General features: G+C 45.8%; 1 protein-coding gene across 2 annotated transcripts in view; it reads left to right on the forward strand.

Annotated features, from left to right (window-relative positions):
* Nucleotides 1-12,362, forward strand: part of SORT1 (sortilin 1) — an 80,910-nt gene that overhangs the window by 27,404 nt on the left and 41,144 nt on the right. For both annotated transcript variants that reach the window (XM_030221523.1, XM_030221524.1), the window contains exons 7-13: nt 4,075-4,124; nt 4,256-4,386; nt 7,414-7,558; nt 8,744-8,896; nt 8,993-9,099; nt 9,229-9,331; nt 9,847-10,015. In XM_030221523.1, the coding sequence (XP_030077383.1) occupies nt 4,075-4,124; nt 4,256-4,386; nt 7,414-7,558; nt 8,744-8,896; nt 8,993-9,099; nt 9,229-9,331; nt 9,847-10,015 (858 nt within the window). The remainder of the gene's footprint in view (nt 1-4,074; nt 4,125-4,255; nt 4,387-7,413; nt 7,559-8,743; nt 8,897-8,992; nt 9,100-9,228; nt 9,332-9,846; nt 10,016-12,362) is intronic.

A 12,362-nucleotide genomic window follows, 5' to 3' on the forward strand; every position in this document is an offset into this window, starting at 1 on the left:
GTACTTCTTCCACTGGTGTCCAGGTACAAGGGCTCCATTACCTTTAGTAACAGGAGGTGGGGGGAGGAGCTACTTGAGGATTTGGCATTACCCTCTGCAGTCCCAGCTGGTTCTAAGCAGGAGGAGGAGATTTAACTCGTATCCTGCTATTCAGCAAATCCAGATCTCCTTCCTCTTCTGACAACTTGCAGTTTACTCACCTTTTATCTATTTTTATTTATTGTATTTTATTGACCTTGAACTTCACAGAATCAATTCAATATAACAAAACATGTAAACAACTGCATTTCCCCCTCAATTATTTAGGTTATTTATTCTACATTGGTTTAAATTGATGAGTGTAACTCCTTTTGACCATATCACTCCCTTGCTCTCTCAAGTAGTGGTCTTCAAATCGCATCTCCCCATGGTTCCAGATGATCTTTCCTGTCTCATGCACTCCGTTCTACAAATGCTGGATTACTACAACTCCCTCCTCCCTCTGTTATTCGTGTTGAAACAACTCGGGCCTAAGCTTGGGAATGCACTACCTTCTCTTGTCGTTCAGTAAAATCTGCCTTGAAAACTCAACTGTTTACCCTTGCTTACTCCACTCCCCACTAAACTCTGGTTTTCCCCCTTATAGCCTTTGTGACTGTGACTGTACACTGCTCTAAAGCCATTTTTTGGCATTTGGTGGTATATGAAGCCTTTGTAAATATAAAATATTCAGTTGTTACTAATTGCAGCCATAATACTATAAAAACAAAAATGTCTTGGTTTTCTCTCTCCGATTTAAAAAAAAAAAAAAAATCAAAAATTGTAATTTTGTTTATCTCGGAGGGCAAAGTATTCCAGAGCTTTGTGGCCATGAACTTTAAACATTGAGGCCCTATATTATTCCAATCTTATGGTACCATAGGAAGAAACCTCTAATAATACTTCATCAATGGATGGCAGTGCTCTAGAAGGTTGATAGATCCTTAAATTAGCTGTAACAGTTGGTGATATGGTATTATTCAAAGCTTTAAAAACTATACATAATTCTTCAAATGCAATACGTGGTTCCTTAACTTGTATGCACAACTTACTAGATTAACAAGCCAATCAGCGCTGATACTGCTTAACCAAATAGTGGTACTAATTGGCTTTAATTAGGATACATGCACAGCTTTCTAGGCGTATTCTACAATGTGGTGCGCCTGAATTCTAATTCACACATCTGAAAAGGAGGCGTGGAATGGGCGGGTCGTGGATGTTTCAAAAAAACTATACGCACTATTATGGAATACAGCTGATTTGCGCCTATGTTAGGTGCAGGTATTTAGGCCCAGTTTTAGGTGCGCCTAAACTTGTTGCAAGAATGGCGCGTGAGCATATATCGCATTTTGCGTGTGGTTCTTAGGCGCTGATTTTTAAAATGCCATTTTCTGAAATCACTGAAGAGGAAACTGCACATTTTCTTCCTCCTCAAAACTAACTACCTGTTCCTCTGATCTTATTCCCATCCATCTACTTAGCACTGTCTCTCCTTCTGTTATTATCCTCAATATTTCACTTTCCACTGCGACTGTTCCTGAAGCCTTTAAACGTGCTGTAGTAACACCACTCCTTAAACTTTCATTGGACCCTACCTGTCCTTTCAACTATCGCTCTATCTTCCTCCTCCCTTTCCTATCCAAGGTACTTGAACATGCTGTTCACTGCCATTGTCTTGACTTTCTTTCATCTCAAGCTATTCTTGATCCACTTCGATCTGGCTTTTGCCCTCTTCATTCAACTGAAACAGTGCTTTCTAAAGTCTCCAATGACCTGTTCTTGGCCAGATCCGAAGGTCTCTATTTTATCCTCCTAATCTATCTGCTGCTTTTGACACTGTTGATCACCACTTACTCCTTGATATGCTGTCCTCACTTGGATTTCAGAGCTCTGTTCTTTTCTTGGTTTTCTTCTTCTCTCCCATCGTACTTTTAGTGTATACTCTGATGAATCCTCTTCCACTTCTATCCCACTATCAGTTGGTGTACCTCGGGGATCTGTCCTGCGACGACGACTTTTCTCCATCTATACTTCTTCCCTTGGTACTCTGATCTCATCCCATGGTTTTCAGTATCACCTTTGTGCTGATGACTCCCAGATCTACCTCTCCACATCAGAAATTTCAGCAGGAATCCAGGCCAGAGTATCAGCCTGCCTGTCTGACGTTGCTGCCTGGATATCTCAGCGCCATCTGAAACTAAACATGACCAAGACTGAGCTTCTGCTCTTTCTCCCCCCCCCCCCCCCCCCCCCCCCACAACCAATCTCTTCTCTTCCCCCCCCCCCCCCCCCCATTCTTTTTCTGTGGATAACACTCTCATCCTCCCTGTCTTCAGCTCGTAACCTTGGGGTCTTCAACTCCTTTCTCTCTTTCTCTCTCCTTCTTTGCACATATTCAACAGACTGCTAAAACCTGTCATTTCTTTCTCTATATTATCACCAAAATTCATCCTTTTTCTATTCTGTGCACACTACCAGAACCCTTATCCACACTCTTATCACCTCTCGCTTAGACTATTGCAACTTGCTTCTCACAGGTCTCACACTAAGCCATCTCTCTCCCCTTCAATCCATTCAAAATTCTGCTGCACGACTTGTATTCCACCAGTGTCACTATGCTCATATTAACCCTCTTCTCAAGTCACTTCATTGACTGCCTATTCTTTTCCACATTTATTTATTTATTACATTTGTACCCCGCGCTTTCCCACACAATACAGGTTCAATGCGGCTTACATAGTAATTTGAAATACAAAGTCTTATAATAGAAATTTCAAAACGGTAATGAAACATTATAAAGTTGAACTTGATAATGTATGATTAGGATGAGAGGGTAGATAGGATAGTATAAGTTGGGAGAAAAGGGGTAAGGAGAGATGGAGAAGAGAAGGATGGGATGAGTAAAGGGGGAATGGGGAGGTGGGGTAAGTAAAACTAATGATGAGGTCGGTATCTAAGCCAGAACAAAATTGGGAGTGGAGGTTGGTAAGATTAGATTGGAACATTAGAGTAGGCTTGCTTGAAGAAATGAGCTTTCAGTATGTTTCTAAAGGGCAAGTAGTCGTTAATGAATCAAATAGGTTTTGGTAGAACATTCCAAAGTTGGCTGCCCAAAAAGGAGAAACTGGATGCATAGTAGGTCTTGTATTTAATTCCTCTGCAATTGCATTCAGTTCAAACTCCTCTTATTGACCTATAAGTGCATTCACTCTGCAGCTCCTCAGTACCTCTCCACTCTTATCTCTCCCTACACTCCTCTGCAGGAACTCCGTTCACTAGGTAAATCTCTCTTATCTGCACTCTTCTCCTCCACTGCTAACTGCAGACTCCGTTCCTTTTATCTTGCTGCACCATATGCCTGGAATAGACTCCCTGAGCCGGTACGTCACGCTGCATTTCTGGCCGCCTTCAAAACTAGGCTAAAAGACCACCTTTTTGATGCTTCTTTTAACTCTTAACGCTTGCTCACTTGTTCAGTGCTTAGTAATTCCCTTATCCCTTGTTTGTCCTGTTTGTCCTAATTAGATTGTAAGCTCTGTCGAGCATACAAATCCTTAATAAGGTAACCTGAAGGCTAGGGTGAAACAAGAAATGCAACTCAGCCCCCCAAAACCAAGGGGCAAGACCTTGATTTTTTTAGTCCCCCTCCCACCAGGCGCTGTATTTTAAAGTAGCATAATTGTTAAGGTTATGGATGTTCAGGATATCCATAGTGAATAGGAATGAGAGAAGTTTGCATACACTGGAGACACAGAAAAAGCTTTTAGTTAGCATGTCACCTGGACAGGTTTGAAAAGCTCTGGTTAAGGGGCTGTAGTATGGAGGATTCTGTGTTTTTTAGGGAGGTGGTGTGGTTTAGGAAGAATCTGGCATAGCAATGGAGATTTAGAAATGTGTTTTGATTAAAATTTTGTTACTTTTATCTGCATAAATGTCTATGTTCATAAAGTAGTGAAATTACATGGAAACAAATTAATGGGGGGGGGGGGGGGGAAGGAAAACAAACTGAAAATGTTTTCTCAGCACTCATCATTTTCCATCTTTTCCTTTCTCTAGGGGATCTGATGCCACCATTTTTTTCATCGTGTCCCTGAATGGGTCTTGCAGTAAGTGATGGGCCCCGGGGTTATGTCCTGAGTGACACATGTGAGCAGTGTGCTGGAGCCTGTGGGGAGATGGGGAAGGGATGTAAATTCTGTTGCTTGTTTTCTATAGAATTCTTCTGTCTCTTTTTAAGAATCTGACTTTGGCTTACGGGAGCTGAAAAGGACAAATAACTTTGGAAGAAACTTCAAGACCGTTGCTTCCAGAGTTTACTCTTTTGGGTTGGGAGGACCTTTCCTCTATGCTTCAGTGATGACTGAAATGGTAGGTAACTCCCATCCCTTACAACAGCCCAAAAAAGTCAAGTATATACAGTTGATGATACTGATTAAAAAAGGACCGGCATTGCCATCAATTTACTAGAATCGGGGGTCCAAAGTTACCCACATTATTGCATAATACCTGGTGACCAAAGAACATGGAGGAGAACAGATCATTGGATATTTACCCTTTTTTTTTTTTACATTATATCTTTGTGTCTTCTGTTGAACTTTAGCCAAAGAATATATTTCAAATAAAATTTTGGTAATTATTGATACTTCAGATCCATGAATTATACTCCAGGGTATATAATGAAATAACTTCATACATCAAAATTTCTATGGCCTTCATTGCAGAAATGGCCTAGTAGTTAGAACATTGGGCTAAGAACCAGGGAAGCCACTGACTCTCCTTGTGACATTATTATACAAGTCACTTCACCCTTCATTGCCTTGGTTTGTAATCTCGTGGCCAGGAATCTATCAGTTATACCTGAATTTGTAAGTTGAGTTTGCTTTTTGGAAAGGTGAGTGAGTAAATGTAAAATCTAGGAAAACATCTATATTTTAGCTTTTCTGTTATGCATAGCTCAGTTTCTTGTTCCTCTCAAGCCTTCCTCACAATAGTGAGTTCTGACGTGGATCATAATCCAGAGTATTGTACTTAAGACTGGAGCAGGTGCTCTGTCCTCTTGTAGATTATTGGTGCCCTGAATGGTTTTCAGGGATACGAGGATGGGGTACTGGAGGATGCCTTTCTCTTTTGGTATAGGAAGGTGTCAAGTAATGCCTTAGCATTACTTCTAGTACCCACTTGGGGTTAACCCTGTGGCCCCCTGGTGGAGGGTCTGCCCCAGCACTTCCCAGGCCCACCTGCACCTGTGCTTCTACACTGGCGTACCCTCCACCCACCTGCTGGGTCCCGCTTGGCTTTGGACAAGTTCTCCCATCCGCAAGTTATTTCCTCTGTGGTTTTTAGGGGCATTGGGGCTACAAGCCTAAGGGTCCCACAGTTCCCATAAAACCACTCACAGACCAAGAAGACAAACTGCCAGGATTTTCATTCAGTCCAGGACAACAGAGCTAACAAACTAATAGGTTTATTATCAAAAAAAGTAGAACAGTAACAGTTTAAACAGCAAACAGTAATGGTTAAAATAACAAGGATTTGGTGTTCTAGATGGACTGTATAGGTCTTTTATCTGCTGTCATCTAGTATATGTTAGATTTAACACGCACACACACGTATATGTATATATATATATATATATATATATACATAATCTGCTCCCTCCACACTCAGAGTTCCAGGACATTCTGGGTTAGCCCTACAGAATATCTCAGATATACATAAATACCTCCTTGCACTGGAACTCCACCTGTCACCCTGCTAAACCCCGCCACTCTAAGTAAGGGGTCCATACTTTAAGGAACCTCACCATTCCTCCTCGCCTTAAGGCTGTACGTTTATCCATTAGACAGCAATAGTCCACCTTAGCCAACACTTGATCCACGGTGGGAACCGCGGTTTGCTTCCACAGTCTTGCAGTGAATGTCCTGGCTGCTGTAACAATGTGCTAACAGGCACTGGTGAGAGCCGCGGGCATCCCGCGTCGGTACATTCAACAAACATAAACTAGGATTTAGCGTGACTGCAGCTCCCAGACCCCCCTGCAGTCACGCCTGCAAGTCCTTCCAAAACTGCTGTATCACTGGGCAGTCCCACCACACATGCCAAAATGTTCCCTCCGCCCCACACTTGCACCAGCAACTCGCCTCACCAGTTTTAAAAATGCGGGACAGCTGGCTGGGGGTCATATACCACTGATACAGCATCTTATACCCATTTTCCACCAGGGGGGTTGCCACCGAGAATGACGACAATCGTTTAAATATCTTTCTGCAGGTAGCCAGTTCATATGTAGTTGCCAGTAAAGTCTCCCACTTTTGGGTACATTTATCTAAGGGCTGGCTGGGACTTACGAAGCAGAGCTCGGTAAATCCAAGATATCCCTCCCCCTTTCCCTTCCCCAGATCTCATTGCCATTTCAAGCTCCGTGACCGACAGGGACAGATCCCATCTGGCTTTCCTCTGCACAAAATCTCTGATCTGCATGTAATGAAATCTGTCCCTATCCACCAACCCAAATTCATCCTGTAAAGTTTCAAATGAGTGGCATTTTCCCGTCCTCCCAAATCTGTCCCAACAAATGCAGGGAAGCCGCTGACCAATGCCCATACACCCCTTCCGCTCTACCCAAGACAAAATCAGTCGCATACACTATAGGTGTAGTCCAATGATATTTGCGCCCCAGGAACCAAGCAGCTCTACACCTAGCCCACTCCCCAAGGCAACCCCCATTTGACCCTTCAGGCCTGACAAAAGTCCTCTCAACAGTGGTAAGGGAAGCCACGGTGCGGCCCATATAGGCACCCCCTTCAGACCCCATTGCGCTGCATAGGTCCATAATGTAGTCGGCCCTCTCTGCACGGTAGCCAGCATTTGGAATAAAGCAGCTCTATAATATAGCCCAAAGTTAGGTACCCCCATACCCCCATCTTTCCTGAGTTGATTCAGGATTCTTCGGTTCACGCGAGGTGGTCTCTTACGCCAAATAAAGGCAAACATTTTCTTAAGTGTGCGAGAAAAAGTATGCGGTATAGGGACTGGCACTGCCATAAATAGATAAAGCAGCTTAGGAAGCAATGCCATCTTTACCGCTGCTATTCTACCCATCCACGACATTTGCAACACCCCCCCCCCCCCCCCCCCCCCCCCCATCTAGCAGTAAGGATGTTTAACCAGGTTACTTTTTCCTTTTGGGGAGTGTAGTTAAAAAGAAAACTGACCTCTATTACAGGGCAGCAATACAAATTACAAAGCATGGGAACATCCTGTCCTGCCACAGAAGGTCCCTATGAATTATAGGCTTCCTGAATCCATGCTAGAGAGTGGGCTTTGAACATGTGCACTGCCAGGTGCCTCTCGGCACACATACTGACAGCAGTGCTTTCCCGTTGCTTTCTGCAGGGTAGTACACGGAGGATCTATGTCTCCCTGGACCACGGTGATACATGGAACATGGCACAGCTTCCCTCTGTGGGAGAGGAACAATTCTACTCAATCCTGGCTGCCACAGATGATATGGTTTTTATGCATGTAGATGAGCCTGGAGGCAAGTTGTGCATTGGGGGGGGGGGGGTCTTGGGATGTTGACAACCAAGCAATGTAAAACGGCTGTGGCTGTAGTTCATGTCCTCCCTGAGTGCACTGGTGTGGAGCACCTAATGCAGCCCGTGGCTGGGGTGCAGGGCCCCCCTGGGTGCACTGGCGTGGAGCAGCTAATGTAGCCCGTGGCTGGGGTGCAGGGTCCACCTGCGTGCACTGGCGTGGAGCTTCTAATGCAGCCCATGGCTTGGATCCAGGGTCCCCTGGGCACACTGGCGTGGAGCAGCTAATGCAGCCCGTGGCTGGGGTGCAGGGTCCCCCTGGGTGCACTGGCATGGAGCAGCTAATGCAGCCCGTGGCTGGGGTGCAGGGTCCCCCTGGGTGCACTGGTGTGGAGCTTCTAATGCAGCCCGTGGCTTGGGTGCAGGGTCCCCCTGGGTGCACTGGCTTGGAGCAACTAATGTAGCCTGTGGCTGGGGTGCAGGGTCCCCCTGGGTGCACTGGTGTGTAGCAGCTAATGCAGCCTGTGGCTTGGGTGCAGGGTCCACCTGGGTGCACTGGTGTGGAGCTTCTAATGCAGCCCGTGGCTTGGATCCAGGGTCCCCTGGGCACACTGGCGTGGAGCAGCTAATGCAGCCCGTGGCTGGGGTGCAGGGTCCCCCTGGGTGCACTGGCATGGAGCAGCTAATGCAGCCCGTGGCTTGGGTGCAGGGTCCACCTGGGTGCACTGGTGTGGAGCTTCTAATGCAGCCCGTGGCTTGGGTGCAGGGTCCCCTGGGTGCACTGGCGTGGAGCAGCTAATGTAGCCCATGGCTTGGGTGCAGGGTCCCCCTGGGTGCACTGGCTTGGAGCAACTAATGTAGCCTGTGGCTGGGGTGCAGGGTCCCCTGGGCACACTGGCGTGGAGCAGCTAATGTAGCCCATGGCTTGGGTGCAGGGTCCCCCTGGGTGCACTGGCTTGGAGCAACTAATGTAGCCTGTGTCTGGGGTGCAGGGTCCCCCTGGGTGCACTGGTGTGTAGCAGCTAATGCAGCCCGTGGCTGGGGTTCATGTCCTCTTGGTGTTCTATGCTGATAGATGCTACTATAACTGCTGGTATTGAGTGAACACCTTGTACAGCTTGGCAGGTGTTGTCAGGATGTTGGCGATCAGAAGTAATTTCTTAAAGCTTTGTCACATCTCTGTACTACAGATACGGGCTACGGCACCATCTACACTTCTGATGATCGTGGGATCATTTATTCCAAGTCCTTAGAGCGGCATTTGTATACAGACAAAGGTGATACGGATTTCACTACTGTCGGCTCGTTGCGAGGTGTCTACATGACCAGTGTGTTGTCTGAGGGTGAGTTGCACCCTGCCTTGGCGTGGCTTGGGTCAGAATTCCGCAGCATGGCTATTTGCTGCCTCTCTTGACCTGACCTCTCCTTTTCTGCTACAGATAATTCCATCCAGTCGGTGATCTCCTTTGACCAGGGTGGAGAGTGGAAGCCTTTGAAGAAACCAGAGAACAGTAAATGTGAATCCACTGCTAAGTACAAGGAGGAGGTGAGTGGCTGTGCTTTAAACCTTTACTCTGAAACGAGAGTCCTTTGGTTTACCGCCAGAGTTTTATTTTATCATTGCTTGTTTCGCTGCCTTGATGCTCAGTTTCTGTAATCCTTTTTCTTCTTACAGTGCAGTCTCCATATTCATGCGTGGTATAGTCTTTCTCAGAATCCAAATGTACCTATGCTGCCCCTCTCTGAGCCCAGTGCTGTGGGAATCATCATTGCTCATGGTAACTGTCTCCACCTCTTCCTTTGTTTCAACCTTCAGGGTGAGAGGGGATTGGGAGCTTTCGACCACGATATCGAAGATACTTCTAACCCAGGGGTGGACAATCCTTGTATACAGAGGGCTGTGTGAATGTCAGTGCTGTCCCTGGTGGGCCACAACATTACATGATGTAAAACATTAACCAAAAATGATGGAAACAAACTGGTAGATTAGCTATTCTGAAAGTGTTTGTTAAATACAGTATTTAAAAACACCAAAACTTCAGTTAACGGTGTTTTTCTATGGTCTTGTGGTCTGCAGGTTGCTCACCCCCATTCTTACTGTACGGGGAGCTGTGCAGGTTCTTTTGCTGCATTGTGCTCTGCAGTGGGGAGTTTCAGGAGCACCAGCAGCTCCTTTTGTATATTTAAAGCCTAGTGCTCGTCTCATCTGTGTGAACCCTATTTCATGGTCTCTCCATATGTGCTGCAATGCTTGGTGAGATTGGTACTGATACTGTTGTCCTTGGTATTCCAGGAAGTGTTGGCGATGCCATATCTGTGATGAACCCAGATGTCTACATCTCTGATGATGGTGGGTACACTTGGATCCGGACATTAGAGGGGCCCCATCACTACGCCATCCTGGACTCGGGTGGACTCATTGTGGCTGTAGAGAAGAGCTACAACCCCATCAGTGTGATAAAGTAGGAAATGTTCATCTGCCACGTGTTCCAGGTTTCCTCTTGCTATCTGGAGGGAGGTTCTGTGGTGGGGGTGACTTCCGTTTCATTCCGTTCACTTAGGGTATCCTGTGAATCTCCACATTCAGCAGCTCTTGTCCTACTGTATTCAGGATCAGCTTAAGGGGGGAGCCAGCGAAGTACTGTCTCAGGGTCCTGAAATGTAAGCCTCGCTGCATGAGCTTTTGTGCTTTTGTTTCCACTGTGCTGCACATCTTTGTCATCCTGTTCTACTGGCAATGCAGAGGAATTTAAAACACAAAAAATGTGTACAGAGTGGCAGGAGCAAAAAGCACAGGCTGCTGATGCTGCAACTTCTCCGAGAGGCTGAGGCTGGGTGTGGGGCACCTGGGGCTGGGCGAAAGTGTTGATGCTCACAAACGTTGGGATGGAGGTGGGAGAATGAGAAGGGAGAGAAAGACATACTGTGTGTGGGGAAATGGGCAGAGGGGTGGATGAATGTAGGAGAAGGAAATGGATGCGAACAGGAGAAGGTGGTATAGGGGAATGGCTGGAGCTATGGATGCTGGGGAAAGGGGAAGAAGAGACAGGGCAAGATACTGAAAGCAGGACTTGGAATGGGATGTGAGACCAGAAGGTAGTCTTAAGATTTGCTAGGAATTGGGAGTGTACATGGGAACTTCAGTCTTGGGTAGGGTGGAAAAGTAGTGACTTGACAATTAGCTGGTAGGTTAGTGAGAACCAAGTAATTGAGCAGGGATTAGAAAGACGATGAGGACTAGATGGGTAGGACTGTGAGACTGCAGAAATGTGGTCAGGGGAGATAGCTTGAAGGACCTGGATGGTTTGAAAGGGGCAAAAGGCTATGGAGAGGGTAAGAAGCAAAGGAAGTGAGTGAGGGTGGAAATGGGGGAGGTAAAAAGATAAACAGGATAGCACCAAGACATAAAAGAGGGACAAGTGATGGGGAAACCGCTTAGATTATAGGTTTTTATAGGTGGCATATCAAATGAACTGAGAGAGCTAGGGTTGTTTTTGTTTTATTTATTTATTTTTGCATTTGTACTCTACATTTTCCAACCTAATGGTAGGTTCAATGTGGCTTGCAGTTAAGGTTATGTTGGTTACAGGTTATGGGGCCGTTTGGGGCGATGTGTGTCTAGTTCTGTTCTGAACTTGGTATTGATTCAGGAGTGTTGGCCGGTGGAGTCATTGGAAAGGAATGAATTGTTTATGAATTTTACGTCTTTCGGTAGTGAGTTCCAGAGTTTGATGCAGGTGTATTCAAAGCTGGTCGTGTATGTAGATTTGTATTTTAGGCCTTGACATCTGGGGAAGTGAAGGTTGAGATAGGATCTTGCTCTTTTGGTGGCATTACATATTATTTATTTATTTATGGTTCATTTCTACCCCACATTTTCCCACAAATGCAGGCACAATGTGGCTTACATGAGTTACAAAAGGAGAGAAGTAAAACACATGAATTTTACAGAAGAATAAGGGTAAAACGCTAGCAACAAGTGGGATGACTAAACAGCAGAATCACTAGGAGTATGTTTTTTCAAAAAGGAACGTTTTCAGCGACTTCTTGAAAAGATGGTGATCAGTTTGTGATTTTAGTTGCAAAGGTAGAGCATTCCAAGTCTTTGGGCTGGAGTAGTGGAAGGTAGAGGCAAAAAGAAGCTTGTATTTGACACCCCCTACAAGATGGATAATGAAGTTGGAGATAGGAGCGAGCTGTGTTGATGGCGTTTCTTGGCGGGAGATCTATTAAATGAAGCATGTATTCCGGAGCTAATCCGTTAATTATTTTATGTGTTAGTGTGCAGATCTTGAAAGCGAATCGTTCTCTTACTGGTAGCCAGTGTAGATTGAGACGTAGAGGCTGCGCAGGAACCATGCACGATTTTCCCAAGATGAGTCTCGCAGCAGTATTCTGGGCAGTCTGGAACTTTCTCAGTAGTTGCTCTTGGCAGCCCGCATAAATCCCACTATAGTAATCAAGGTGAGACAGAACTAGCCAGTGGACGAGTGTGCGGAAGAGCTCTCTGGTGAGAGAAAACCTAATACGCCGCAGCTTCCACATTGCATAGAACATCCGCTTGGTGACTGCTCGCACTTGCAGATCCAGTTGCAGATGAGGGTCCAGCTCAACTCCTAGAAGTCTAAGGCTCTTTCAAATAGGGAGGGTCTGGCCTTTAATGACAAGGAAGCTTGAGGAGAATTTGGTATGGAGGGACGAGAGTACAAGACACTGAGTTTTATCTTTAACTTAAACCGAAATGCCTTAGCCCATTGATCCATGATGGAAGAACTCGCTTCGATCACATCTGTGATTTCATCTAATGAG

Source organism: Microcaecilia unicolor, chromosome 12 (genome assembly GCF_901765095.1).
Source record: "Microcaecilia unicolor chromosome 12, aMicUni1.1, whole genome shotgun sequence".
NCBI classification, from domain to species: domain Eukaryota; kingdom Metazoa; phylum Chordata; class Amphibia; order Gymnophiona; family Siphonopidae; genus Microcaecilia; species Microcaecilia unicolor.